This window comes from Natator depressus, chromosome 1 (genome assembly GCF_965152275.1).
Source record: "Natator depressus isolate rNatDep1 chromosome 1, rNatDep2.hap1, whole genome shotgun sequence".
NCBI classification, from domain to species: Eukaryota; Metazoa; Chordata; order Testudines; family Cheloniidae; genus Natator; species Natator depressus.
In genome coordinates this window covers 25,341,580-25,369,522 of record NC_134234.1, presented here as the reverse complement: position 1 = coordinate 25,369,522, position 27,943 = coordinate 25,341,580, and the positions used below count along the sequence as shown (strand labels likewise).

Here is a 27,943-nt window from a genome sequence, read left to right as displayed (position 1 = left end):
ACTAATAAATATGCACAAAACATGTATCAAATGAGAGCAGCTCTTTTGGCTAAATGCTCCATATCCAAGAGATAGGCATTGTTCAATTATCCCCAGTGTTTTCTTTTAGGGTCGTCTGAGGGCTAAGTACATACTTACAAAGATATCACCTGTTTGGAGAGTTTGAATGTGAATGTATTTGTGTGCAGCTTCCCCTCCTTCCTTTAGTCTAGTGCTCTCTTCCGTGTCCGTAATCACAGCCTTTTGGGTGTACCTTGATTCTGGTTGTTGGTGCTCAGCTGTTCTTTTTTCTTTCTGTAGCACTGGTAAGAGGCACTCCTCTTTATTAAAAGTATCGGAGAATGGAGCCTTCTGACTCTCAGATTCCCTCTGCCGAAATGATACATAAAGTAATTCATTTGAGTAAATGGATCTAGAATTGGCCTTTTAGAAATGCACTGATGTTGCCATTTCAAGACAGGAGTTGATAATACATCATTATCACAAAGCTCAGTGTGGACTGTAATTTACAAACTCTCCTGGTTTCAAAACCAGAATGTTATCTGTGAGATTGGAAAGAAAGCTGTGGCAGTAACCCTGTCAGCACAGGGACACAGCACATGAATTGAGCATCACTTAATCCCTGTTTCCAGACCATAAGTGAGTCTGATGTGAAGTATAAGCTTTGTGCTGACTGTCTCCATAGGAGAAAATCTCACTCACAGGGAGGAAAATATTATAGACCAGATACTCTACTAAGTACAGCTGTGGAGTAAAGGTTCAAATGTGACTTAGTGTGTCCTGGAACATGGAGGTAGCCTGACAGCAGAGATCTATTTTGCCACTGGTACAGTTAATGATGTCCTAAAAATCTATAACAATGTATAGACTGCTATTATAGGTACTGGGGTTGTGTCACTTGCTGTTGCAGAACACACAGAGAAGCCTGTGCTCCAGCTTTAGCTGGTAAGTGAAGAGGGAAATCGGGCTTGTAAAATGTATTTTATTCAATTTTGCTTCCTCTTTTTCACAGGCAATGGCTCACTTAGTGTATGTTTTCAAAAGGGGCCACTGATGGACCCACAAATTGAGACACCGATAATCAAAGGTCAGTTGAGCATCTTCTTCTCCCTTTGGGGTTGATTCTGCAAACCTTTGTTTTCTCCAGTAATGTCACTGAAGTCAGTGGGACTACTGGTGTCAATAAATTGAGTTTGCAATATTGGAAAACTTGGGTGTGATCCATGAAGGTACTTAGGCATCTAAGTCCCATTTTTAGGCACCACTGGGATCTACAACACTCCAGCTCGGCTGCCGCCAAACCCCTTAGGCACCTAAACTCACTCAGCACCTAAGTTTTTGCCTCTGAGTGTGCACACTGCAACCTCGCACTAGGCCCTCGGGCACCTGTCTCCCACCTGAGGATGCGCACTACTGCCTTGTAATAGGCTTCCATATGCCTAAGACCCAGAGCAATTCACAAACTGGGGAAGATAGGTGTTCGGCCGCCAAAGTTGCGTGTGGGACCCAGTCTGGTAGGTGGGCTCAGAGGCTGCCTACCAGTCAGGTGAGTTCACCCAAAACAGCTGGGGTTGGGGAAGAGCAGGACCTCCATTATAACCTTTAGCCTACTGGATAGGTACTCACCTGGGATATGGGGGCTCAAGTCCCCCCTTCTCTGCGGGGGGGAGAAGGGATTTGAACAGGGCTCTACCACCTCAAAAGTGAGTGCCCTAACCACTAGGCTACAGAGTCATTCTAACTCTTTTTCTGGCTCAATGAATATTTAATTATTTAATTTAAGTGGAACAACTTGAATAGGAGAGATTGAGGGAGCCCCACCTCAGATATCACATTGGCCAGTGGTTAGGACACTCACCTGAGATGTGGCAAATCTCTTCTCATCAGACGGGGGCAGGGGTGACATTGCACCCCATATTCTTCACAGTAATATTATTATGATATGATTATCACATAATCATAATGTATTTTATGCAAGATAAGTCATGTGAGGTGGCATTGGAAAGGTTATGATTTGCTGACTATGATTATCCTATTTGTATGCATGTATCATTTTTGTATCTGAAGTTATGAATATTGACTATGTATCTGTATTTCAAATGTAGTTACACCTCGGTAATACCCACTAAACAAGATGTTTTCAGTCTAGATTGTGGGTGGGGAAGGGCTTATTCAGGGCAATGAGCCATTAGGAAAAAGCAATAGGCCTTAGGAGAAGCTTATCTCCCACCTGGGGAGCCTTCCTGAGAACACTACAGACAACCTCCGAGTAATGGCTGCTAGGACTTTACAAAGACATGTGATGTGACCACATGTCTCTCGACTCCATTTTGGGATGTCAGTGCCTTTCCACAGATGGGTCTGGGAACCAAGCTTTGAAACAAAGGGTTCCCGCCATATGCAAAAGCTATATAAGGCGTGGCATGACATCATCTGGGGTTCTTCGCTCTCCACACAAGAAGACTCCTGGAAACACCTGAGGAACAAAGATTGAACTGGGAGAAGTGCTGGACCCAGGCTAAAGGGATTTTTAGCCTGTGAGTGGAACATCTGGGGATTCCAAGCTGTAAGCAAGTGCAGCTTCTCCCTTAAGAATCTGCAGCCTAATTGTATCATCCCTTATGGTGATAATGTACTAATTCATAACCAATCTATTCAGCATATTAAGTTTTAGTTTGTGTTTTTTGTTTATTTGCTAGGTAATCTGCTTTGATCTGTTTGCTATCACTTATAATCACTTAAAATCTATCTTTTGTAGTTAACAAACTTGTTTTTGCTTTCTCTAAACCAGTGTGTGGGAGTTATAACTCGGGGCAAAAGGCTGTTGCATATTCCTCTCCACATTGAGGGAGGGGGCAAAATTTATGAGCTTACACTGTACAGTTCCCTGTGCAGCACAAGACAGTATAATTTTGGGTTTATACTCCAGAGAGGGTGAATACCTAAGGAGCTGGGAGTAGCTTTCCCATGCAGTGGCTGGTCAAAGAGCCTGCTTGTAACTGCAGCTGGGTGTGCCCCTATCTGTATCTATGCTGATGAAAGTGCAGGCTGGAAGGCTTTGTTCCTTGCTACAGCAGTACAGTATTAGAGGGAGCCCAGACTGGTGGATCAGGGGGCTTAGTTATACCCCAGTTCCAGGTAGTACCCCGGGGAACCCATCACAGGGGGGACTTGAACTTGGGGTCTCCCACCACCTGAGTACCCTAACTACTAAGGTAAAGTTTAAAAGGGAGGTTGTTTCCCACCCACAGCTGTTTTGTTTTGGGCCCTGCAGGCAACCTAATCAGCCAAATGTCTATCTGTCCCTGATTCATGGATCACAAGCAGAGCTAAGTATCTCTCTGCAGCCCAGACTTAGGCACCTAACTCCATGAGAGAGGTGGGGCCTAGCACATACGCCTCTGGTTGGCATCTCCCTTTGGCTAGTTTAGGCAGTTCCCTGCCTAGTGTGCTGGCTTTGTGATCTGTAGTCTAAGGTACCTATCTCGACCGGTTCATTGTATAGGGAACCTAGGCACCTAACTCAGGCTTTGGGGATCGCAGTGCTATCCTGTGATTTTCTAGGCACCATGATACTCAGAATTGCAATGCCTAAGTCCCTTTGTGGATCCCACCCTTTATCTTCAACTCTTTCTCCTCTTTATTAAGGCTGCCTTACTAATGCTTCTCCTTCCTTGATCCTGCTAGGAAAAGCCCATATAGAGAAAGGATGGTCTTGTAGTTAAAGCATTGGACTCAGATGCAGGCAGTTGAAGTCCTAGCTCTGCCACAGATTTCCCATGTGACCTTGGTCAAATCACTTAACCACTACGTGCCCCAGACCCTAACCTTCTGCTTGATGTTATACCCTTCAACTGTCTTGTTTATTTAGAATGCAAACTCTTTGAGGAAGGAGATATCTGTGTGTTTCTACTGTGCCTCTCTATTTGCCACCAACCCTCTCTATTTGCTTCACTCCATTGAAACCTGCATAATAGGGTGCAGCTCCTTAGATTTATTCATTTTAATGTCACCAGGTAAAACTGGAAATGTACAGACTAAGTTTTCCACTATCCAGATGGATTTCCATATGTATTAATACCAATTTTGAGTGAATCATAAGAGCTCCTGTACTTCAATATAATCATAATCTACTCTCTGCCATGAGCCATCAAATATTTTTGGCAGGAGTTTGTCACAGAGCCCTGCCGGGAGAGAAGGGTTCTTTAGGGGATAACTATACAGTTTGGATAATGCACAGGGGACATGGCTGCTTACCTTGCTGGGTACTGAGAAGGACAGGGGATTTTTGCTGTCTGTCTATAGTTTGCTTAAATTATTTAGCTGTCTTCATTTGACTCATTAAAATCTCCACACACTGGGCTAAATCACAATACCTTTTGCCAATGGCAAAACTCCCACATACTTCTACAGGATCTTTCTCTCTCTGTCCGTCTTTCAGTTTCACTTTCCTTCAATCTTCCTCACCCCACCCAGCACTCCCACACTCTGTGGAAATGGGAGCTGAGAGCAACAGGGTCTTTGTCCCTGTTCCTCCACAGGATACACATGTAACGCTGACAGACCCTGGTCATTGGTGGCCGCGTTCAATCCCGGCACCTCTGGAGCTTAATGCATGAGGCTCTACTGCATGACCTAAAAGACACAAGTCTCTGAGCCAAGGCTGTAGCAGACTCATCAATTGCTGACTGATCTAGCTGCCACTAGAGGGGGACAGTGTGCCACAGCAAGCATGGGTTACACAGAGATGGTTCCCTTCCCCCCGTCCCTACCAATAGAGTAGAAAGAGCCTGAGTGAGCAGATATCTGATGGGCAGAGCTGAACACCTCTCCACGGGTCCACTAGTCTCCCCTGTCAGGGGAGAGAGCGGAGTTTGGCGCCCCATGATTCTGTTGCATGGTACTGTAAGCAAGAAACCATTTGAGCTGTTCAGCAGCTGTCCTGAGGCACTTCGTCAGGCTGGGCACAGAACCGTGACCCCATGGATGGCGGGTATAATGGGCCAGGGGAGGCTCAGCCTCTCCTAATCCAGGCCCTAACAGGGGCTCAGCTTGGGCTGACAGCTTGGGGTGACTCAGGCTGGCCAGGGGCCCAGGATGGCTCAGGACAGCCCAGGGGTCAGGCCCGTGCTTGGGCCCAGGGGTCAGGCCAACCAGCCCTTTATGGATGGGAACCATAGAGCTATAGAAGGAGTAACTGATCTGGCCAGGATCAAATAGGAAATCTGTGGCAAAATCAAGAATTGTACCCAGATCTCTTGAGGTCCAGGAGATTATTTTAGTCATCAGACCATCCTTCCTCTTGTGCACAAACTAACACACAACATGTGCTCTTAAAATACATAACCTATTGTGCCAAGGGTTTAATGTTTTTTCTCTGTTTAGAGATGGAATCTTCCAGTAGCACTGGGATAGCTGCTCTTGTCACCTACTGAGAATTGTGTTACGAATGCAAAGGATTCACTTGACTTTCTCTCTAGTATGTCACATTGTTATCTAAAAAACAAATGATTGCTTGTCTTTAACTGGAAAGCGGCAATGCTACAGTGTGACCTACGTCCAGCCAGAATTAACATTTTTTCTATTAGATTTTCGGCATTAAATATTAGGGCACGCTTTTAAAGTTTCAAATTGCAAATATCATCATTAATTTTCAAGTTAATGTGGTCAACCTTTCCCACACAGAGAGCATTTACATGAAATTAATGACATGAGCTACAGTACCTTGGTCAGGGCCTCGTATGAATATCCTTCATCACTAATGGGCTCACAGTAGAGATGGGCTGTAATTAATAACATCTTTGGTTGCTAACAACAAACACCATGAACTGAGTATGTCTCTATCATGATCAAGGCCTTTACATATAGGAAAGACGTCTATGGACATTTGCTGTAACTGGCCAAATAATATAATATAATATAAAATATAATATAATATACACACATACATACATACAAACCTATGTTTTCAAAGCAGTGGGTAGGATATTTTCCAGTTAAAGGGACAAATTCTCCTGTCTGCATCCACAAAGGTCAGGGAACCAAGGCCAAATGTGTCATTAATGTTAACATTATTTTGCATTTATATTGTGCAAAGCGAGCCAAGTGACGTGCTAGCCGCCCTTCCTGCAGCCCCCATTGGTCTGGAGCGGCAAACTGTGGCCAGTGGCAGCCACAATCGGCCAAACCTGTGGACGCGGCAGGTAAACAAACTGGTCCGGCTCGCCAGGGGCTTTCCCTGAACAAGCAGTGGACCGGCTTTGAGAACCACTGTGTATAGCACATTTGTATTTTTATGTCTGATTTTGTAAGCCGGTAGTTTTTAAGTGAGGTGCAACTTGTGAGTACACAAGACAAATTAGACTCCTGAAAGGGGTACAGGAGTCTGGAAAGGTTGAGCGCCACTGGTAAGATAACCGAGAGAGGAAATCATAAGACTGGAACATAGATCTTACAACTCCCTATCCTATGTCTGGTCCACCTGACCACACTGCCATCCCTGACAAGACATGCTGATGCCACAATATGTTCTCTCACTTCATTTGATCCTTTGTAAGCCTATTTCTTGGTACTGGAGCTGGTCGGAGAAAGAAAATTCCATTTCATGGAGGATTTTGATATTTCAAAATTTCATTTTACTCAGATTTGGAATGAAAACCAGGGCCAGGGCTCCCTGATTCTCAGATCCCTGTCAGCCCACCAGGCAGGCTGCCTTCAAGCCAGGTCGGCAATCTGGCCCAAAACAAGGCAGGTTTCACAACCCACCTGGCCGGCAGAATTTTGTCAGAATTTCGCCAACCAGCTCTAATTGGGAGCAGTTTTCCCAGGCTGGGAGAGAGAGGACAGTGGCAGATCTGAAGCATTATCTCCCTTCCCCCCCCCCCTCCACCCACTGGTTTAAGATAAGGCTAACAAGATCAGAAAACCCCTTTGCGGACTAAACTCATGGACGTCAGGTCACCACCAGTGATGGCTACACGGCAGCCTCACTCTTGGAGTTAAGCCCTGGACCTCCACTCTGATGACTGTAGGCTTCTTTTGGTGTCCTGAGAACTGTGGATTCAGATCTAGCTGAGAGCAGGATTTAGCCCCATATCTTTAGCTGTTGCTTCTTTCCCTGAATGGGTTCATTTAGCATTACAAGGAGAGGGAAGAATTCTCCCCTTAGCTTCGTATGGTGGATCTTGACCTCAATCTTCTCTTCTGCCTACAGAAGCAGGATTCCTATTGCTATCTGTGGTAGTTCTTCACCTTTAGGGATAGCAGAATACTGGAGGTGAGATCTGTCTGCATGCATTTGAGATGGATATTTTGCCCAAAAGGGAGGAAAAAAGAAGTTACCTCACAGTGTGGGTTGTGCCTGACATGAAATGTAATCATTTGCTACACTATTCAAAGTGTAACTAAATGAAAGTTTAAAAAATAATATTGTGGCAACGTGTTAAAAGAAAGTTGAATCGATGGAGTTACAAATCATAAATAATAGCCATACATGGCATAATGGAGTGGAGCATCATGCCCAAATATTCAAAGAAGAAAGAATTAGCCTGAACCAGGATCAGAGCCCAATTGTGCTATTTACTATAAATGGAGTAAGGGTACATTAACACAGCAATTAATCACCTGCAGCTGGCTTGGGGTCAGCTGATTTGGGCTTGCGGGGCTTGGGCTGCAGGTCTGTAAAATTGCTGTGTAAATGGTTGGGCTCAGACTGGAGCCCAGCCTCTGGGATCCCATGCAGGGGGAGGATCCTAGAGCCCAAAAGTCTACACTGCAGTTTTTAGCCCTGTAACCCACATGTCACAAGCCTGAGTCAGCCGATGTGGGCCAGCTGTGGCCATGCCGTGGGTCTTTTATTCCAGTGTAGACGTACCCTGCCCCAAAGAGTTTAAATTCTAGACAAAGTGTGGGAGGGGAAACAGAAGCACAGAGAGCTGAAATGACTCACCCCAGGCCACCGCTGAGAATAGAACACGAGCCTTCTGACTGGAGCTGGGTGAAATGTTTTGGACAAACAGTTTCATCACCAAAAACTGTAATTTCAATCGACTCAAAACTATTCGCAAATTTGACACAAATTAATTGAATAGTTTTGGTCACAAAAAAAAATGGAACCAGATTTATGAGGAGGAATATATACTTAATCCAGTTGTTAGCACACCCCTGGGATATGGAAGACCCAGAATCCCTGCTCTGGAGCAGGGACTTGAATCCAAGTCTTCCCCCTCCTAGGTGAGTGCCCTAGTCACCTGGCTATAGTCAGTCACTCTCTCGCTCTCTTTCCCCTCTCCACGACTATTTGAGAATTTTATACAAAGTGGAAAAACTTCACCCACCTCAACATATCCTATAGCCTGTGATGTATTGTTGGAATTACAAGCTATCACTTTAATATTAGGAGGAGTGTGGGTGGGGGGGGGCGGTTCCTGGTCCTGGTTGTAAGTTAGGAGGCTCTGTAGGGCAGCATGCAATCAGTCTGTGAAAAGCCAGCCTACAGTAAGGTGGAGTGAGTCATGCCTCTCTGCCTTATGGAGCAGCCTGCTTTGTCTCTCTCTGTTTTGGGGTTCTTGTGTGTTATCAGTTTGAATTCTAAAAAATAAAATGGTGTCAGTTTGCAATCTTCCAGCAACAGTAGTTTGTATTTTTATCTAACTTCTATGTTTATATGCTGTGAAACATAACATTGGCCAGAGGTTAGAGAACTGCCAGTGCAGTAATTTGGCCAGCTCTGCTCCTGACTCCCAGTCCAGTGCCAATTCTACTGGACCATGCTGCCTCTGTGAGGCATGGCAGTCTTGTTGGGGCTGTTGGATATGCACTGGTGTAATGCAGTGAATTTGACGGCAGTGAATTTCATCCTGATTTCCACTGGTACGAGATCAGAAACAGATTTAGGCAAAAACATAATGTAAAATCAATGCAGTAGATGAACTGCAAAGACAAGTTAATGGGCTGAGCATGCAAGAATCTTCATCAAACAAAAAGGAAGCTCATAAATGCTGGAAGACCATTCACAATGTCTCCACAGGCATGTCCACAAAAGGGACATCTCTAATGAACCTTGTCAATGCACGGAATGTAGAAAATTACATTACAGAATGTGAGACTTGAGAAGCTGATTGTCACTGTTTAAAAAAAAAAAAAACCAAATGATTCCATTAAAATGAAGACTTACAGTGTCTAAAAGACTTTAATGATAGCCGAGGTTTAGAAGATGCCATTGCCTTCAGGACCCGCAGCCTCCCCTGAAAGAAAGGACTGTTTTTAGCTCTGTGTAATTGCAGGATGTCTTCTCACTCTAGAGTGAAGGGGATTATCTCCAAACATAAGACAAATAATAAGAAATGATCTTTCTCTTCCAGGCAGCTAATTAAACAGGCCCGATATCAACTGTAATTTCTGCCATATTGTAGCTACAAAAATTATTGTCAGGTACCAAAAAGCAGTAGGAATAAAGAATATATCATTGAAACATAATAGGGTAATTATTACCTAAATATATAGAAAAATGTCTTATGTTTGCAATGTAAAACTTTCAGTTATGGATTTATCTGTTTCTCCCATTGATGTTTATTGTATTTTCTCTCTCTGGCTTACTCTTTCTCTCTGTACAAGCCACTGAGCAGTGCTTTCTACCCAATACCTTTCCTTACATTGGAAAGATAGGGTCAGCAGATGCTTTTCATAGAGCCCTGTGAATTCCAAATCGTTTTAATGAATGTACAGGCCAACTCAAGGAGGAAATGTGAAATTTGATTTCTGTGTCATTTAAATGGTAAATTTGCACAACAGTACTCTCAAGGATCTAACTTAATTTCCCTTTAGAATGTGAATGGGCCTTGCTTCTTACAAAAAGAAATTCATGGCTACAGTGAAAAGAATGAAGTGAGCTGTAGCTCACGAAAGCTTATGCTCAAATAAATTTGTTAGTCTCTAAGGTGCCACAAGTCCTCCTTTTCTTTTTGCTAAATGTTTCAGAAGACAATTCCAAATGTATGTAACAATACTGTTTCCCTTTAGACCCGAGCAGCTAGTCAAAGACTGAGGCCTTGAAGGTTGAGCAGTTAGGAGCAGAAATTGACAGTGGAGTCTAGTATTGATGCAATCGTGTTTATTTACAAGGAGTGCACAAGTCCTGCTTCTACAAAGGCAGGAGGAATCCAAAACAAAAGGAGCAATTTCTGAGCATATAGACTCCTGGTCAGAACAATACCCAGTGGAAGCCTCTAACCACCGGGTGCTAGTTTCTGGGCTGACTCTATTAGGCCTTATTTAGGTGTGGCTTCTAAATTGTCTTTTACAACTATCTTAAATGAAGGACGCATTCATACATCGGTTTCAACAAGGTTTTAACTCAAACCATAGCAAGGTTTGACTCAGTTTGTAACTATAGGGAGAGAGATTTCCTGCTCCAATGAGCATCAAGACTTATTTTATTGCTATTGATGTAAGATACTGAATTTGATTTAATCTCAGTGACTCTGCGTGGAACATACCCTGACTGTTTTTCTTTTCCCCCACTTGGTTGCTGGCCCACAAAAAAGGCTAAATAGGAGCTACTCCATTTGCTAATGTTGTTGTGGCTCAAGCTTTTAGCACTGTAGGTCAAGGTTCAAATTCCACTGCTAACCCCTGGGGATGGTCAGAATTTACATCTTGAGTCAATAAATGTTAGTGTTCATCAGCAGAAACCCACTTAATACAGGTTTCAGAGTAGCAGCCGTGTTAGTCTGTATTCGCAAAAAGAAAAGGAGTACTTGTGGCACCTTTGAGACTAACCAATTTATTTGAGCATAAGCTTTCGTGACCTACAGCTCACTTATACAGACCTCCAAATACATGCCATTAAGAATTATTTTTAAATCTGAACTTATTTTTTCCATACTTCTCCCTCCTTTTGAGGCCATTTTGTTTTATAACCTTATAGGTCTCTAGTTCATGCCTTTGTTCCAAATGCAAATCACAAATGGATTTAGACGTTGTGATGCGCAGCACCTCGCTTTTAGGCACCTCAAAAAACCACTGGAATTCTCAGAGGCTGAGTTAAGTGCTCAGATTCCCTATACAGTGAGTGAAGGGAGATGGATATTTTAGGATGAGAATTACAAAAGCCAGCATGCTGAGTAGGGAGCTGTCTAAACTAGCCAATGGGAGATGCTAAGGAGAGGGATGTATCCTAATCCTCATCCCTCTCAGGGAGTTCAGCATCTAAATCCAGATTGGAGGGAGGCACCTGTCTCCACTTGGGATTATCAGATGTGACCCCTCTCCTAGAGTCAGGTACTTAAGGTATTTCAAGGAGGAACTTCCTCATACCTTAAATAGTCATTGGAGCAAGGGGACTGGATCCTGGGTCTCCCACTTCGGTGCCCTACGCACCAGGCTACTGAGTCATTCTCTCTGCTTGCCCAATGACTATTTTTTTATATATCCAAAATGGAACAGTTTCAACAGGAGAGACTGAGGAAAACCCACACTAGAATATATCCTACCCCAGTGATTAGGGCACGCACCTGAGCGGTGGTAGATCCATGTTCAAATCCCAGCTCCTCAGCAGGCATGGGTAGACTGGGTTTGAACTGCTGGTCTCTCACATCCTAGCCACTGGGATAAAAGTTAGGAGGGAAGTCCCTCTCCGTTGAGCTAATAGGCCTCTGAACACACCTAGTAGATCAGGGCCCACCTGTGAGTTAGGCAGAGGAATGCCTAGAGTGAGGCGGTAGGGAGCTTTTACTGCTGAATGAGTTTAGGAGCCTACATGGTTAAGGGGCAGCTAAGTGAGGATTTTGTGAATACCACTGGTACCCAAATCTGGGAATTATGTCCCTAAATCCCTTTGTGAATCTATTCCTAGCTCTCCATCTTCTCTAGGATTAAATTCAAAATACCTCTATATGGGCTAAATTCTACCTTCGGCTGCAAACGGCGCTCCGGGTGGAAGTCAATAGAAGTCGTGTGCAATCTCATTGCAACTTGTCTGTCCAATTTCAAAATGGGCCTTTTTGTATTTAAAGTTATCCAAGTACTTGAGTCTAAGGCACATTATTCTATTCTATGCCCTCTCTCTCTTCCTCACACCCTCAACTTGAGGTTCATCTCCATTATTAAACTGATCATTATTGTCAAAGGTAGGTCATTTTGTATCTTTGGCTTCATTGTATGGAATAGCCTTTCTGTTTTTCTCCACTTCATTGATTTCTTTTCCAATGCCTGTCTTAAACCCTCCCTCCTTCTCTTATCTTGCAGGCCTCTAATTCCTGTCCCCAGATGCCTTCCATTTGTATCTGGACAACTTTTGTGCTCAAAATTATTTAATATATTTATTGATTTTTCATGGAACACTGAGTCTTTATGTGTTTGGTCATACTGTATATTTGAAACTGACTAATGCTGGTGTGCAGTGATGTGATTCCTCCCCCCCTGCCCCAGCCAATTTAAAACCAAAATTACTTGGCTGTCTTTTTTTTTTTTTTTTTTTTTTGATGTCTACAGATTTTTACAAAACTACTTCTTCCTGCATTTCTGTGTTTGACGTGCACTGCCATTAAGCTACTTTTCAAAAACTGCTTGCCAGTGCTCTTCAACCTCTCCAATGTTCAAACATTGTGTCAGGGCACAAAACTATCAGTGAATTTAAAGAGCCATATGGCAATAATGTGGCAATCTTGTAACAAAAGAAGGGACTCTTCCAAGAGAGATGGCACTGGCAGCATTCGGCTGCCTGCCCATGTAAAACCATTGTTGGTTGGCACCAATGGCCCAAAGAAACTGGCATGCCATCTTAACAGATGGGCATGAGTATAGGCATCCAAGAGACCATATATGAACATCAAATGTGTTCTAAGAGAATAGTTCATAGCCAAGAATATATCAGTGCTTGTCTGTCTTGTGTAGTCAAGGAAAAAAGAAAACCTGTGAGGTGAGCATGGTAAGGGTTAGAGGCCCTCAAAAAAATCACCCAGTTTATAGTGACACTCACAAAATGCAGCTGGTATCATTGACTAAAATTCAAGCGACTCATTAAAGGTTTTTTATATTATTGATATTGAACACCAGAATGTGGTTGTTGGTATTGTAATAAACTCACTCCTGTATATGTGTACCACTCCCTCTGCTGGGTAGCAACAGAACTGCGTGTCATAGCGACTTATAGGCCCAATACTGCTAGAGGTAACGTATTCTCCTTTAGCTTGAAAGGAAAGGGGTCACTGCTTCTGAAGTGGGAGGATATATGAGTTTCATTCCCACGCTTTGCCATGAAGTTACATGTGGGCAGCACAAGGATGGGCAGCACAAGGATAAATGAGTAGCTTCTAGATATCTTCACAAAACAACGGGAATTGTATTTTTACATTAATACTTCCCGTATGAAAGTAACCCTGTAGTAGTATAAATTAAAACAAAATAATCTACTGCATATATGTCATTTTTAAAAGACGGCCGATGAAAACAGTGACTAGAACCTGGTAAAAAACAAGAAAAGAAATTTGAAAAATAAAAAAAGATCCTTTATTTTTTCAGTAGGATTAAGCATTTCAAAATTTGAAAGTTGATAAGAATTCAAAAAAAAATCCCAACAAACTTAAGAATGGAGGTGGGGAGATCTAGAAATTTTCCCACTTTTTAATGTAGAAATTTAGAACCAGCTGTAATTCTGAAACTATAAGTATACACTATGGCAGTGGTCTCCAACCTTTTTATACACAAGATAACTTTTTTAATTTAAAATCAATCCAGGATCTACCCCACCCCATCCCTGAGGCCCCACCCTGCTCACTCCATTCACCCCTCCCTGTCTCTCGCACGGCAGAGTGTTGGGGTGCGGGAGGGGGTCAGGGGTGAGGGCTCTGGGAGGCAGTTTGGTGCAGGAGGGGGCTCCAGGCTGGGGCAGGGGATTAGGGTGCGGGAGGGGGTGCGAGGTGTAGGCGCCAGCCAGGAGACCGTTACCACAGGCAGCTCCCAGCCAGAGGCACATCAGGGCTCAGGCAGGCTGCTTGCCTGCCGTGACCCCACACCGCTCCCGGAAGCGGCTGGCTTCTGGCATGTCCCTGTGGCCCCTGGGGGCGAAAGGGGCAGTGGGTCTCCATGTGCTGCACATGCCCGCATGTGCTGTCCCTGCAGTTCCCAGACAGGGAGCTGAGGGGACGGTTCTGGGAGCGGGGGCAGCACATGAAGCTGCCCCCCTTCCCCCTCGGTTTGCAGAGACGTGCCAGCAGCCAGCCGCTTCCGGGAATGACGTGAGACCACAGGCCTGGCAAGCAGGCAGCCTGCCTGAGCCCCTCTGTGCCACTGGACTTTTAGCGGCTCGGAGTTTGCGATCCACTGGCAGAGGTTCCAGGATCGACCAGTCGATGGCAATCGACGGGTTGGTGACCACTGCACTATAGCCTTAAGAATGATCCAGACCTCATCCACTAATTGTTACACAGATGTATTAAAACGTTTTATATCTGGAAAATGCACTGGGCTGAATAATTCTTTGCAAACAAATTATTGGGCAAATTTAGTATCCCTCACCTTTTTGTGTGTGTATATGATTTTTTCCCCATCATATTGATCCTGAACACAAGGAGGCAATTTTTAGCCATTTTAGGCCATGTAGATATGGTTGTCACTTCACCTGATTTTCAATATGTGGTGTGAAAATCCATGTAATCCCGGTGGAGGTCTGTGCTTCCAAGAGAAAATTAAGGCCTTGACTCAGCAAAGCATTTAAGCATGTGCTTAACTTTAAGCATCCTACTCAAGTCGATAGGACAAGTCATGAGATGAAAATTAATCATGTGTTTGGCTGAATCAAAGATACAATCAATATGGTTGATACCATGGTCAACATGACTATCCTAGAGGTATTAAGCAGCTGGATTCACTTCTATCAGGCTGGTTAATTCTCTGCATGAGGAAAGTATTGCAGGGGGGGAAAGAAAAACACAAGGGTTTTCTTTTTTCTGTGCTGACTGCTACTACCCAGGATTATAGCTGGCAAATCTTTGAGGTGGGATGTGCTAGACTATTGTGCATCCATGTCTGAAATCCTCACTTTTGTCATAGCGTCAAAGAGTTTAAGATCAGAAGGGACCATCGGATCTGACATCTTGTATATCATAGGCCTGTATATCACAGCACTCAGCACCCACACACTAACCCCAACAACTGAAATTATACCACATTTGTGTCACTTTAGCTATTATTTAGCTATGTTAGATGCATGATTGTCCTTTCCATGGCTCAGATTGTATGTAAACTGTTCTCACAATGTTTTTACTGTGTGCATGCAGAGGCGGAGAAAGGAGGTTAAAATACTTGGTTATTATTGTTTCTCACACTTTTTGGAAAGGCTTCCTTTTGACAATTAAGAACAAACAGGTTTCATGCCCAAAGTATTTTCAGAGATTTATGTTGGCTTGATTTTTTTCTTGTATTGTTTACAAAACGTCGGTGCCATTTTTGTATCGCATAACCAAATACCCACAATACCATTTTTAAACCAATTGAAACTAGAGGGTATGCAAGGACAGTCAGCATATGATTTGCCTGGGGTATGTTAAAATGAATGTGAGGATGCCATAGTGGAGGGGGAAAAGCAGCTCACTTCCATCTGCAGTTGGCCAGAAGATTATTCCCATCCTATTAGACACAGTCTTGGCTATATTCATAACCTCCAGGTTTGATTATTTCAACTCATTATTAGCTAGGAATAAAGCCACACACCATGAAAAAGCTCCAACTGATACAAAACACAGCAGCCCTTCTGCTTACCAACACAGGTCACCATCAATATATCACCCCAGTGCTCCACTCTCCAGTTCAAAGTCTGTCTTCAAATTCAAAGGGATTAGTAAGCAATTACATCTTCTCTCCAGAGCCTTGTTCTCATGTGACACTTGGATTCCATGGGAACAATGAAACTGTCAGCCAATATCAGGAGATTCATGAGCGTGGAAGACAGAACTTTCCCAGGAGCTGGACCTAGACTATGGAACTCACTGCCACAATGAATAAAAATGACCACAAAACTAAACATTTTTCAGAATTAAATGCAAAAAACTTATTTCTCTGACTTAGCTTTCCCACAATAATTTCTACACATGGAACAGATCACTCCTTCAGACACATGAACATAAACAAAATAACTTACTACAGGCTAATCAAGCTATTTCTCTGACAGGCTGAGAAGAAAGAATAAAACATGTTGGTTTTTTTTATAAATACACAAGAAACTCAGGTAACATATTGCTAGGGACCATATAAATACACAGACAGAGTTCTCCACTGGTATTAGTAGTGGATGCTGTGGACCTATCCAACTTGGTAGGAGTGAAAACAATATTCTAGTGTGGCTTAAGTAAATTCTCAATAGGCCAAATTCAATGATGGTGTTGCAGCTCAGATGAAGTCAATAGACTTACCCTAGGTCTGAGTTTGGCCCATTAATTCTTGTAACAGAGGCACAGTATAAGTAGGGACTGCTCTTCCAGAAACATAAAACAACTCTGCACCTAAATGCTTTCATTAAAATTCTGCTTCCACTGGGTCCTTTCATTGTCCCAGAAAGAAAAGATAACTTTTACTTTTCCAAATACACCTCAATCAGCTGAGCCTGAACGGATCACTTGCTTTATCTTAGCCCTTCCTTTTCTCATTCAGGCCTTTAAATTAACAGCCCTTGACTATATGCAAAAGCAGTTTAAACTACAATAATGTATTTAGGAACTTTGCCTCGTGGCCTAACAAAGGATTCAAAAATCCCCTGACTTTCCCCTTGATTCTTAATCATGTGCCTCAGAATTTTTTTTCCAGTCACTTTGAATTTTTCCACATGCTCGTAGATTTGTTTGTATTAACTCTGTTAATACTCTGTTCTGAATGCAAACCATTGCTAGGGGCTATCTTCTTAAGTCACCCAATTAATCCCACCATTTATTAGAATGTGCGTTTCAGAATATTTGTTTACTATACTTAATTGTATTTATTTATCACAAATTACATCTCTAAAATTGGAATAATACTTACTACTAAAAACAAGACTTCAATTCTGCAACTGCTGGAGCCCCACTGACTTCAGTGAAGTTTTGCATATGGGAAGCAATATGCCCACGCACTACCAACTGCTGCATCAGAGCCTATAATTGTGTCATAAGGCTATTCTATAGCATTAATTCCACCCAGGGATATGTATCAAGGATTGGTTAATGTTTGTACCCCATTTTGGAAATGCAAAGCACTATATTCAACAATTACTGTTATGTCAAGTGTCACTAGATGATGCTGTTAAACATAGTCTTCCAAGTTTTTTCTTAGCATCTGAGCAAATGTTCAGTCTTGGGAAGAAATCTTTTAGTGGCCATGGTGGTGATGGGTTTTGTTTTGTTTGGTTGGTTTGTTATGTAAGGCACTGCAATGAGGAAGTGGTCTTTGGAGAGGTAGCTGTGTGAGCAGCAGAAGAGTTTGTTCTCTGACTTGGGCTTTGAGAATGAAGCATTAGTGTTGGGTTGAGATTTGTGGAAAAAAAAGGAGTTGCTCCACATGCTCTTGGTGACCACCTCTGCTCCTGGACTGGTGTACATAAAGCAAGTTACGCTTACAATATATCTAATATCTATATTCCATTTCTGAGTTGCCAGTTGATTAATGCTGGTTCCATTTCTCACTGTCATTGCTGGTATTGTGTAGATGGACAAATTACTATAGATTTAGGAATACTTTTTCACAATATTGTGGTTTGCTACCCACTTCTGGATGTCTCCAGTGGGTCCTTTGTTGCCAAAGAGCTTGGTTTGTTTAGCCTAACAAAATGAAGACTGAAGGGAGATATGATTGCTCTCTATAAATACATCAGAGGGATAAACACCAGGGGAGGGGAGAGGGAAGAGGAGATATGTAAGTTAAGGGCCAAAATTGGTACAAGAACAAATGGATATAAACTGGACATCAACAAGTTTAGGCTTGAAATTAGATGACAGTTTCTAACCATCAGAGGAGTAAAGTCTGGAACAACCTTCCAAAGGGAGCAACAGGGGCAAAAAATCTAACTTGTTTCAAGGCTTAACTTGATATGTTTATGGAGGGGATGGTATGATGAGGTTGCCTACAACAGCATATGGCCCATTCACAACTGCTATTAGCAAATATCTCCAGTGACAGGAGATGGAACACTTGATGGGCAGGGCTCTGAGTTACCACAGAAAATTCTATCCCAGGTGTCTAGCTGGTAGGTCTCGCCCACATGCTTTGGGTTTAACTGATCACCATATTTGGGGTCAGGAAGGAATTTTCCCCTAGGTCAGATTGGCAGAGACCTGGGCATGGATCACTTGCTGGTTTGAACTATAGTAAATGGTGGATTCTCTGTAACTTGAAGTCTTTAAATCAAGATTTGAGGACTTCAGTAACTCAGCCAAAGGTTATGGACTCATTGCAGAAGTGGATGGATGCAGTGATGAGCTGCCAAAATCTTAACAACAGGTTCCCTCCTCACCCCACGAGGGGGTCGTTGCCCACCCCCGCCCCCCAGGACCCTTGCCCCATCCACGCCCCTCTCCTGTCCCCTGACTGCCCCCAGAACCGGGCAGGAGGGTCTCGTGGGCCACAGTAGTGGGTGCCCACCCCACCCCTAAGAGCCAGAGGCACCTGCTGGGGGGCGAGTTGGGGAGTCCCGGTTGTGCTTACCTGGGGCAGCTCCTAGGAAGCATCCGGCAGGTCCCTTTGGCTCCTGGGGCGGGGGAGCGTAGCTAGGGGGGAGCAGGGGGAGTGGCCGCTCCCCCCACTGATCACATCAAAAGTGGCACCTTAGATGCCGACTCCCTGGGTGCTCCGGGGCTGGAGCACCCATGGGGAAAATTTGGTGGGTGCAGAGCACCTACCGGCAGCTCCCCACCCCGTGCCCAGCCCCAGCTCACCTCACCTCCGCTCCGCCTCCTCCCCTGAACATGCTGCCCCGCTCTGCTTCTCCGCGCCTCCCCCCCCCCCCAGCTTCCCGCGAATCAGCTGTTCGGCGGGAAGCCAGGGAGGACTGAGAAGCAGGCCACGACTTCCCACTCAGGCCGAGGGTGGCGGAGGTGAGCTGGGGCGGGGAGTGGTTCCCCTGCACACACCCCCAGGTTACCTGCTGCGGTGCGGGCAGCCCTCCTCGCGCCCTCCCCGCCCCCACCCAAGCTCACCTCTGCTCTGCCTCCCTGGGCCTGAGTGGGAAGCCGCCGCTTGCTTCTCCACCTGCCCCGGCTTCCTGCGCGAACAGCTGATTCGTGGGAAGCCGGGGGGGGGGTGGAGAAGCAGAGCGGGGCGGCGCGTTCAGGGGAGGAGACGGAGGAGGAGGCGGAGGTGAGGTGAGCTGGGGCCGGGGGTGGAACGGGGAGCTGCCAGTGGGTGCTCTGCACCCACCCAATTTTCCCCTTGGGTGCTCCAGGGCTAGAGCACCCGTGGAGTCGGCGCCTAGGGTGCCACTTTTGGCCGGTTAAATTTAGAAGGCCTTTTAGAACCGGTTGTCCCTCGCGGAACAACTGGTTCTAAAAGGGCTTCTAAATTTAACAACCTGTTCTAGCGAACCGGTGCCAACCGGCTCCAGCTCACCACTGGATGGATGAGGTTCTGTGGCCTTCATTGTGGAGGATGTCAGACTAGATGATCTAGATAGTCTCTTCTGGCCTTAAAGTCTATGAGTCTATTCCATCAGGATGCAAACTTGCTGCTAAGTATTGCAGTTGTAGTTCCCAAATGAGATGGCAAGACTGGACACTGAATAATAATCCCACATGTACATTAGGATTTTAAAACTAGAAGATCCACTCTGTTGTCTCACTGCCACCAAAGATAAAGCTGATTAAGGCTGGTACTTTACAAAATCGCATAATATATAACTTATTGTTAGAGTATCAGCATTTTCTCCATGGCTCTGCAGCTGTTCCTGCTTTCAGCACAAGTGGTAGTAAAATTATATACGAAACAGTAAATCAAACACAAGTGCTGATGACCAGTGGAAAAATAGAAGATACCTCCCTAGTGGTAAATATTATAGATTTACTTACTGTGTTGATCACATAAATTTTGGATGATGCCTTTGAATCCTTTGTAATGACTGTTCCTGGCCTAAAAAGTGATGGAACACAAATAAACTTCATGGCTCTAGTGATGAGTTTGTCCTCAAGAAAATAAATGCTAGTAAGGTAAAATGAAGAGATTATAAAAAAAAAAAATGAACAGATCAGATTGTCACTTTAACAGCTAAAAATAAATAGGACCATTACTAGCTTCCGTTGCCCTTCGCTAGAACTGGGAAGAACAATAATTATTTCAACAACAGTATGTTTTGAGACACTGAATCAAGGGCCAGTAGAGAATGGCTTTTCCCAATCAGTTATAATTTTCTCCCTTGGAAGGACAAGAAAGTGTGCATATTACAAAAGAGCCCCCTCTAGAATCTAACCATAGTGATTTGGTTCATTTAAAACTTAGGTCAATATTTTCAACCTACACAATGAAGATGCCCCTACAGTACAAATTAAGCGCCAAATTTCAGACTTGCTTGCCTTCAGTTAAACATCCAAACCCATGTTTAGGCACCTAAGCAAAAATGAGGCCTGACTTTCAGACATGCTGGGCACCAACCGTTTGTATGAAAGTTGCAGAGAAGCTCTGCATTATTTGAAAATCAGGCCACTCTTATATAGGTGGCTGGGTGTGGATTTAGATGTCAAGCTTTAACCAACACATTTTGAAAATCTGGGGCTTAATTTATGCTATAGGGACCATATCCTGTACCTCCTGTTCCCTCTGATAAAATTCCCACTGATCTTCAGTGGAAGCAGGATTGATCCCTTTGTATGCTGCTGGGGTGCTGAATTATTGGTCAGGCTAGGGTATGTTGGTTTCTGAATTTATGTTTGAGGAGCACTTTATAACAACAGCCTCTTTGTGTTATTAGGTGTGCATTTCATGCATTTTGAAGGAAGACACATCCTCCAAAAGCTTTTTGGGTGGTGGGAAGGTGGCTAGGATGACAGTCTATAATACTCTGAAGCTCTATAGCAGTGATGCATTAATTACTCTTCAAAACAACCCTGTGTGCTAGGAAAAAGTTCATCCAATGTTCACTTTATAATTGGGGAAACTGAGGCATAGCAACTTGGCCAAGATCACACAAAATGGTAGCAGAGCAAGTGAGTCCAAGAGTCTGCTCCCCAGTCATATGATATAATCACTTGGTATGAGACTGGGGCTGGTAAGATGGAGGACAGAATAAGAAGGTTTGCTCTTCGTGATTCTGTTATTTATTATCATCTGGGCACTTTACATGGGTCCAGTTGAGATGATCAAGATATGATAAAGAAAGACCCAACATCTTGTTCCTCTGATGTCTACCAGTTGGCTAGGAATCCAAGAATCAATCAGTGGGGGAAAGAGGTACATCTCAGAGCTGCTTTAGAAGAGAACCCAGTGGGTGACAGATGTGCTAAATAGCACATTTGGGGAAATTTATACAAAGTACTGAAACTCACAGAAATGGAAAAATATTACTAGGGCTGAATGTTCAAACTATATTTCAATAACATTTTAAAAGCAGAAAAATAAATAGGTCTGACATTTATCCATAAAACTTCCTACAAATACTAATAAAAAATCTGCCTCTTAGTTATCCCTTTGCCAATAGCAAGATCAGCTAAAGTTGGTTTTGAAAAGCTGCATTTATGGGCTTAAGAAATATATATAAAAGAAGAGAAAAAGACCAAAAGCTCAAAAAAAGTAAGATTCTGCTACTGTGTCTACTGATCTTATTTTGAAATACGTCTTTTTATTCTTGGTGTTTAACTGAAAGCAGGAAGGAAAGCACACAACCTCAAAGAGTTTATTCTTCTCTATCAGAACCTTCTCACAGGAACATAAGAATTGTGATACTGGATCAGAGCCACAGTCCATCTAGTCCAGTATGTTCTCTCTGACAGTGGCCAGCACCAAGTGCTTATGAGGAAATAAAAACCCCACAGTAGGCAGATGTGGGATAATCTGTCCCCCACATTAGGTCTCATCCTGGTTTCTAATAGTTAGAGATTGGCTTAAGCCCTTAGGCATGAGGTTTAATATCCTTTCCAGCATTTTTGTTAGCATTAGTTATGATAACTCTGGATATTCTTCTTATCCATGTAAATGCTCAATCACTTTTTTAATCTTGGTAAATTCTTAGCCTCAATTACTTCTGGTGGTAATGAGTTCCACAGGCTAATTGTGCACTGTGTGGAAAAAGTAATTCCTCTGATCAGTTTTGAATTTGCCTCTTTTAATTTAATTGAATGTGCCCTTGTTCTTATGTTGTGAGGCAGACAAAACAGAAGCTTCTTGATCTGTTACAGATAATTCATTTTATATATTTCCCCTCTTATTCATCCAGTCTACACAATATAGTAGATAAAACATAAGAAGTAATTGAATAAAATTAGATACGGTCCAGCCAATCCCCATCAAACTTTAGAGAAATTTAGAACTGGATCTTTCTCTTGTGGTTTCCATAGGGTAGAACTACCAAAAAAAAAATTCCTCTCGCCTATCAAATAATATGGGGGAAAACCTTCCACCTGTTTTCCTTAAAATGTTATATGCCTCAACTATGCATCTGTTCAAAATTGTCCATAGAAATATTTTTCAACAAAACCATGTTTTTTGTGTCTGTTTCCCTTTTTGAGTTTTGATTGAAAAACTAAACAGGTGAAATTGTTGATTCAGAGCCATGGTGCCTCATGGGAACTGTAGTTTGGTTACTTCCTGCCAACAGTTCAGCAAGATGGGAGACATGGTGCATCATGGGAGCTGTAGTGTGGCCAGGGAGACCAGCCCATAGAGAAGAATGGGACCATGAGGTGTCAACACTACAACTCCGCTGAGGCACCAGTAGCATTTGTGAACCAATTTTGCTCCCCCTGAAAAGTCAAAATTTTCAATGAAAAATTTAGATGAAAACAATTAGTTCATCAGTTTCTTTTTGTTTTCTTATTACGTTAGTCAACAGTAATAAATATATACTAAATCTTATTGAGGTAAATGGGAGTCCTTCCATTGACTCCAATGGACTTTGGATTGGGCCCTTAATGAATTAAGGTTTCACAGGTGCATGTAAGATCCCAAAAAGACAATGGTGACAGCCTCAAAATCCCAGCTTGGTAGCTTTTTGGCATTAGTCTGTTTCATTTGTTATGGTTCCAGCAGCATGGTTACCTGAAGAAGGTGAAAGCACAAATTCTGGGGTTATTGTAAGGCAACTTTTCAACAGGCCATCCTGAAAGCAGTTCAATTTTGCGCAGGAAATTCATGAAGTCTGGTCCCTCACCAGATTCCCTGTTCAGAAATATGTTTAAAAACTCCTGTGAAGAAAAAGGAAGACTTTGTTAAATGCTAAAAATAATGATCACATAAGAGACCTTGGGCACTGAGTACTCAGATATATCCTCTAATATGACATGTCTAGATTAGCCACAGCCCTAAGCAACCCCTTAGGAGGCATTATGACTTCGACACACAGCACTGAAACACCACTCCTCCTTGCTCCTAGCAGGTATTAACTTACTACTGCAGGTAGCAGTTTACTACTGGCCTATACCAGAAGCAAACTACTGCATCACTGCACTAGCTCAGCTACTGTGGCCAGTGAGCAAGGACAAGTGGCCACAAGGGTCTGCTCTTTCCCCATTCATTCCCTACCTTTCTCCGCTCCACAGAGGAAGTAAGCAGAAAATTTGCCCAGTTTACTCCTGTGCGGTTTGACCGAAGACCCAGGTAGACCATGTAGCAGTATAAAGGCGAGTTTTCTTTCCTTTTACTCCTTTGCATGGGCATGTAATCCAAGTCACATACTAGCCCACAGTGAGGAATATGGTAAAGAAAATATTGTGGGTCTGTAAAACTCTTACTTTAATATGTATTTTATGTATTTAGGATGAATGATAATGTATGATGGGGAGAGAAATGAAATATATGTTTCTTGAAATACTATAGGTTGAAATTATTTGGCTTAGAGAGAAAATGGGTTAAAGAGCAGTCAAAGGTTAAAAAAAGTATACTGATAAGAATGATGCGTGTGTGTACGTGTATATATATACCATCAGAATCTACTCATTCCATATCCCTAGGAGTAATAGTGCAACAATGACTATTCAGCAGCTGTCCTGGATAGAACAGGTTCTTTTACCGTCTCTCATCTCTTCCTTACCGTACTGACTGTGGGAGGTAAGGATTGGCAAGGAAGAGATAAGAATTCCTCACTAGGTGACAGTAAGAGAACCTGCCCACCCAGGAACAAAACTGCCAATCATGGAAATAAGGCCCTTCAGAGGCAGCAGAGATGAACAGGGGTGGGTTTGAATTGGGTCACATTTGGTGGGGCCATAGGGTTGGCTTCACTTTGATCACTTTGACATGCTGATCCCTGAAGCAAAAGTGTGGTGACTGGCCAATGCTAGAGTATAAAGGAAACCGATCAAGCTATCCCTCTCTTCACCCTGTCCCATAAATGAGGACAGGGAGCCAAACCATGAAATCAAGGTCTAGTAAAATTAGGGTATCTGAAAGGTAAAGAATCCCTTGTAGCAGGAGGCCACAGAGTCAAATACTGTGGCTGAGTTTTTTAAGAGTGTATAATTTTTATGACTGATAACTAGTTATAACTACAACTCTTATTATGTGCCTAAATAGGTGTAATTAAATCTCCTTCAAGAAGGAATTTACCTTCTCCCGTCATATCATTGCACAGGTGATTAACTAGATAGGTGTTTTTGAACTGATCACAGCTGGGGACGGGGCAATGGCCGGGCTGGATCAAGGGCCTGATCTATTATGTTCATTCCTATGAACCTAAAAGGAAAATTACCACTTTTCTGGTGTGTTCTAGTTACAAGCGACATTAGCATAACGGATCAGGCAGAGCAGAAGGCAACAGCTATTGCTTCTAGAATAAAAGGCCAGGATCCCGTCTAAGGTACAAAGCTTATTAGGGGAACAAACATCAAATCAGCATCTCCAGGACCTGATTGGATTTGCTAAGGGATGCTAAACTAGGAGTGAGCATATTCTCTGGCATAGATCCACAAATCATTAAAATCAGAGATGCTACCAGAAGACGAGAGGAAATCTGGAAGTAGTACCAATAGTAAGGAGTGGAGGGATGAGGGTAATAGACCAGAAAAAATTGGCTTCTGTATCTGTAAATATGTTGAAATTAACCCTTCATTAGGAATAAGATGTTTATTAAAATAATCTAAAGGGGAAAATCAGTGTTTCTCCATGCTGATCACATAGAGGGACCTGAGTCCCTTAGTCTTCCGCTCTACTTCAAAGGCAGTACCTGTGATGACTGTGTGATAATGGTTGGTAAATGCCAGCAGGGAGCACAGGAAAAAAATGACCTTTTCGAAAGGTCATTAAAAATGATACAAAGGGAAAAGTTGTAATTTCTCTATAGTTTAGTGGAGCGATGTTTATAAATATTGCGGAAGGGATCACAGAAATGGTCTAAAATTAAAGTATCCATAATAATGTGAGGACACAGATGGAGGCTGGCCTAACAAACTAAAGGCAGACAGTTACAGTTAATAGGAGCAAATCTATGCGGAGAGAGAGGAAACAGAAATCTCCTTTAGCTTCCTAAGTCTCCTAGCCACTGGAAAGCCCAAGGATTTGGTGCTGCCTCCTCAGCAATCCTCCATCTTGTTGGAGCAAGGAGTAAAAGCTTGGGACTGGAGCGTTTACCTGAGAGATCACTTGCACTAGTGGACAGCACTCTCATGAGGCCAATAAGCCTGCTAATGTAGGGCAGCTGTTGGGGAAAATATCTGCACAAAGACCTAACCGGTAGAGGTGCAGGCAAGGTTTATTATATTATACATGAACATTCCTAACAGGAATCCACACTGGAAGAAAAATGAACTGAGCTAGAGGCTGGGGCAATATCAATCTTCCCCATTCCTACAGCATTACTAGAAATTACAAAGAACTCGCACTAGAAATCACTTCCAGAGACAGAAATGGATATTAACCTGCTGAAATGGATGTTTTATCCCAACAGTCTGTTTTAATCATCGCGTAAACTACTGCCTCTGTGAAATTTTCAGTGTAAACCTTAGGGGTATCCTCATTACTGACTAATATGAGTTACGACTCTACCTGGCCACCTTCTGAGAATAGTGAGTCTGAAAATACAACACTAGGGTCCCTTTGAATTTAAGGACAGGTAACTTTGTTTACTGAAGGAGAATAATGACACATTATTTTCTCCCTAGGGTTGTATAATTACATATGATTAATTGACTGTAATTTGGCTGATCAAATACTATGGCACAGCCATACTAATGTATGAAGACTAGTGGACCACACATTTTGTGGCTTCGCTTGGCTGCGCTGTATGCCCAACGAGGGAACAGCATGTGGAGCTGCTGCCTGTGATATGTGTAGGCAGCAGCAGGGGGTGACAGACCGTTTCCTTTCCCTTTAGCAATGCGGGAGGGGGAGGAAATGTGGAGTGAATGGGGGAGGGGTAATGAGGACTCGGGTAGCGGAAGTGATGGGATCATAGGGGGAGTTACAGACCCACCCTAGGCCCTGCACTCACATTGACTTCAGTGGCCTTTGGATGAGTCCTGCAAACCACTATCCATATGAGTAATTTGTACAAATACAACAATAATAATCACCCCAGGGGGTCAGGAAAAATGGTTTTCTCTCTCCCCTCACCCCATGTACAGCACTGCAGAATGGGCCAGGTGAGTGCTGGAGTTGTTAGCATTCTATGAAAATTAGCATGTGCATTTCTAAAGATATGCAGATGTGAGAGCTCAAGGAAAAATAAAACGTGGGTGGTTGAACCAAACAAAGCATTTTTAACCTCAGTAGGCCAATTTTCCCAACATGATATTTATTTACAGGGTATGTCTACACTGCAAAAAAAAGAAAGAAAAAAAAAAAGAAACCACAATGGCAGAAGTGAGTCTTAGAACTGGGTCCACAGAACTGGTGGTCTCCAGAGGGTCCTTGCAGGCCTTGATTCCAGGTGTCCTTCACCACCACCATGCCTTATTATATTCTTTCAGCAGGCCACAGCCTGTAATGTTATGTACTGTGACAGGGTCAGGCCAGATGGCTATAGGAGAGTAATTTTTTTTTTGAAGCAAAAGATGTTTTTTTATTTGCATAACACACTAACAAAGTAAAAACAGCAGCATATGCAATGTGTAACACAGCAACCAATCACAATTGTTTTCTCATTAGCTTCAGGGGAGGGACGTCTTCAAGCTTGCCTGGGCCCAGAGCGGGGGGCTTCCTCGACTCTCGTGGTCTTCCACCCCCTCGAGTTACCTGGTGCCATGCCTAAGTGTCACCAACAATTCCTTCCTCTGAAAGCACCCAACAAGAGGGGCAGTCTGTGGGGTGGACAATCCAGGGGGGAGGGGGCACATGCACCCACGAGTGAAAGGACCCCTCTAAGGTGGTGGTGTCTGCAGCAGCAATGGCTGGGGCTGGGGTCCCTTACTCTCTCCCCCAATCAAAGGGTCAGACAAAGGGACCCAGACAGGGACACCGAGCAGAGAACCTCGGACAGCGTCCACTGCTCCTCAAAAGTATCAAGGGAGTCAGTGGACGCCACCCAGAGGAACTCCGCCCGGATACTTGAACGGACCGAGGATTAGAAAACGGCCCCACAGTCACAGGAAACTCCATCAGCCAACCTCCTCTCTCTGGTTTTATAGATGTCCATTTTAGCCAGGGCCAGGAGGAGGTTAACTAGGAGATCCCACGACTTTGTGAGGCCAAGGATGGGGAGTGCATAAATAAAAAGGTGAGGGGAAAAATGCAACCAAAAACGTAATAGGAGATTTGTGAGGAGCTGGAACAGGGGCTGCAGCCTGGTGCACTTCAAATATACGTGCACCGGGTTTCCCTCATACCACAAAAGGGACAAGTATCTGGG

General features: G+C 43.5%; 1 protein-coding gene across 1 annotated transcript in view; it reads right to left on the bottom strand.

Annotated features, from left to right (window-relative positions):
* Positions 1-27,943, bottom strand: part of LOC141981079 (cyclic nucleotide-binding domain-containing protein 2-like) — a 125,109-nt gene that overhangs the window by 33,415 nt on the left and 63,751 nt on the right. The window contains exons 10-14 of the mRNA XM_074942883.1: positions 23,203-23,348; positions 20,025-20,085; positions 9,176-9,245; positions 5,725-5,783; positions 139-369 (exon numbers count right to left, since the gene is read on the bottom strand). Coding sequence (XP_074798984.1) covers positions 139-369; positions 5,725-5,783; positions 9,176-9,245; positions 20,025-20,085; positions 23,203-23,348 — 567 coding nt within the window. The remainder of the gene's footprint in view (positions 1-138; positions 370-5,724; positions 5,784-9,175; positions 9,246-20,024; positions 20,086-23,202; positions 23,349-27,943) is intronic.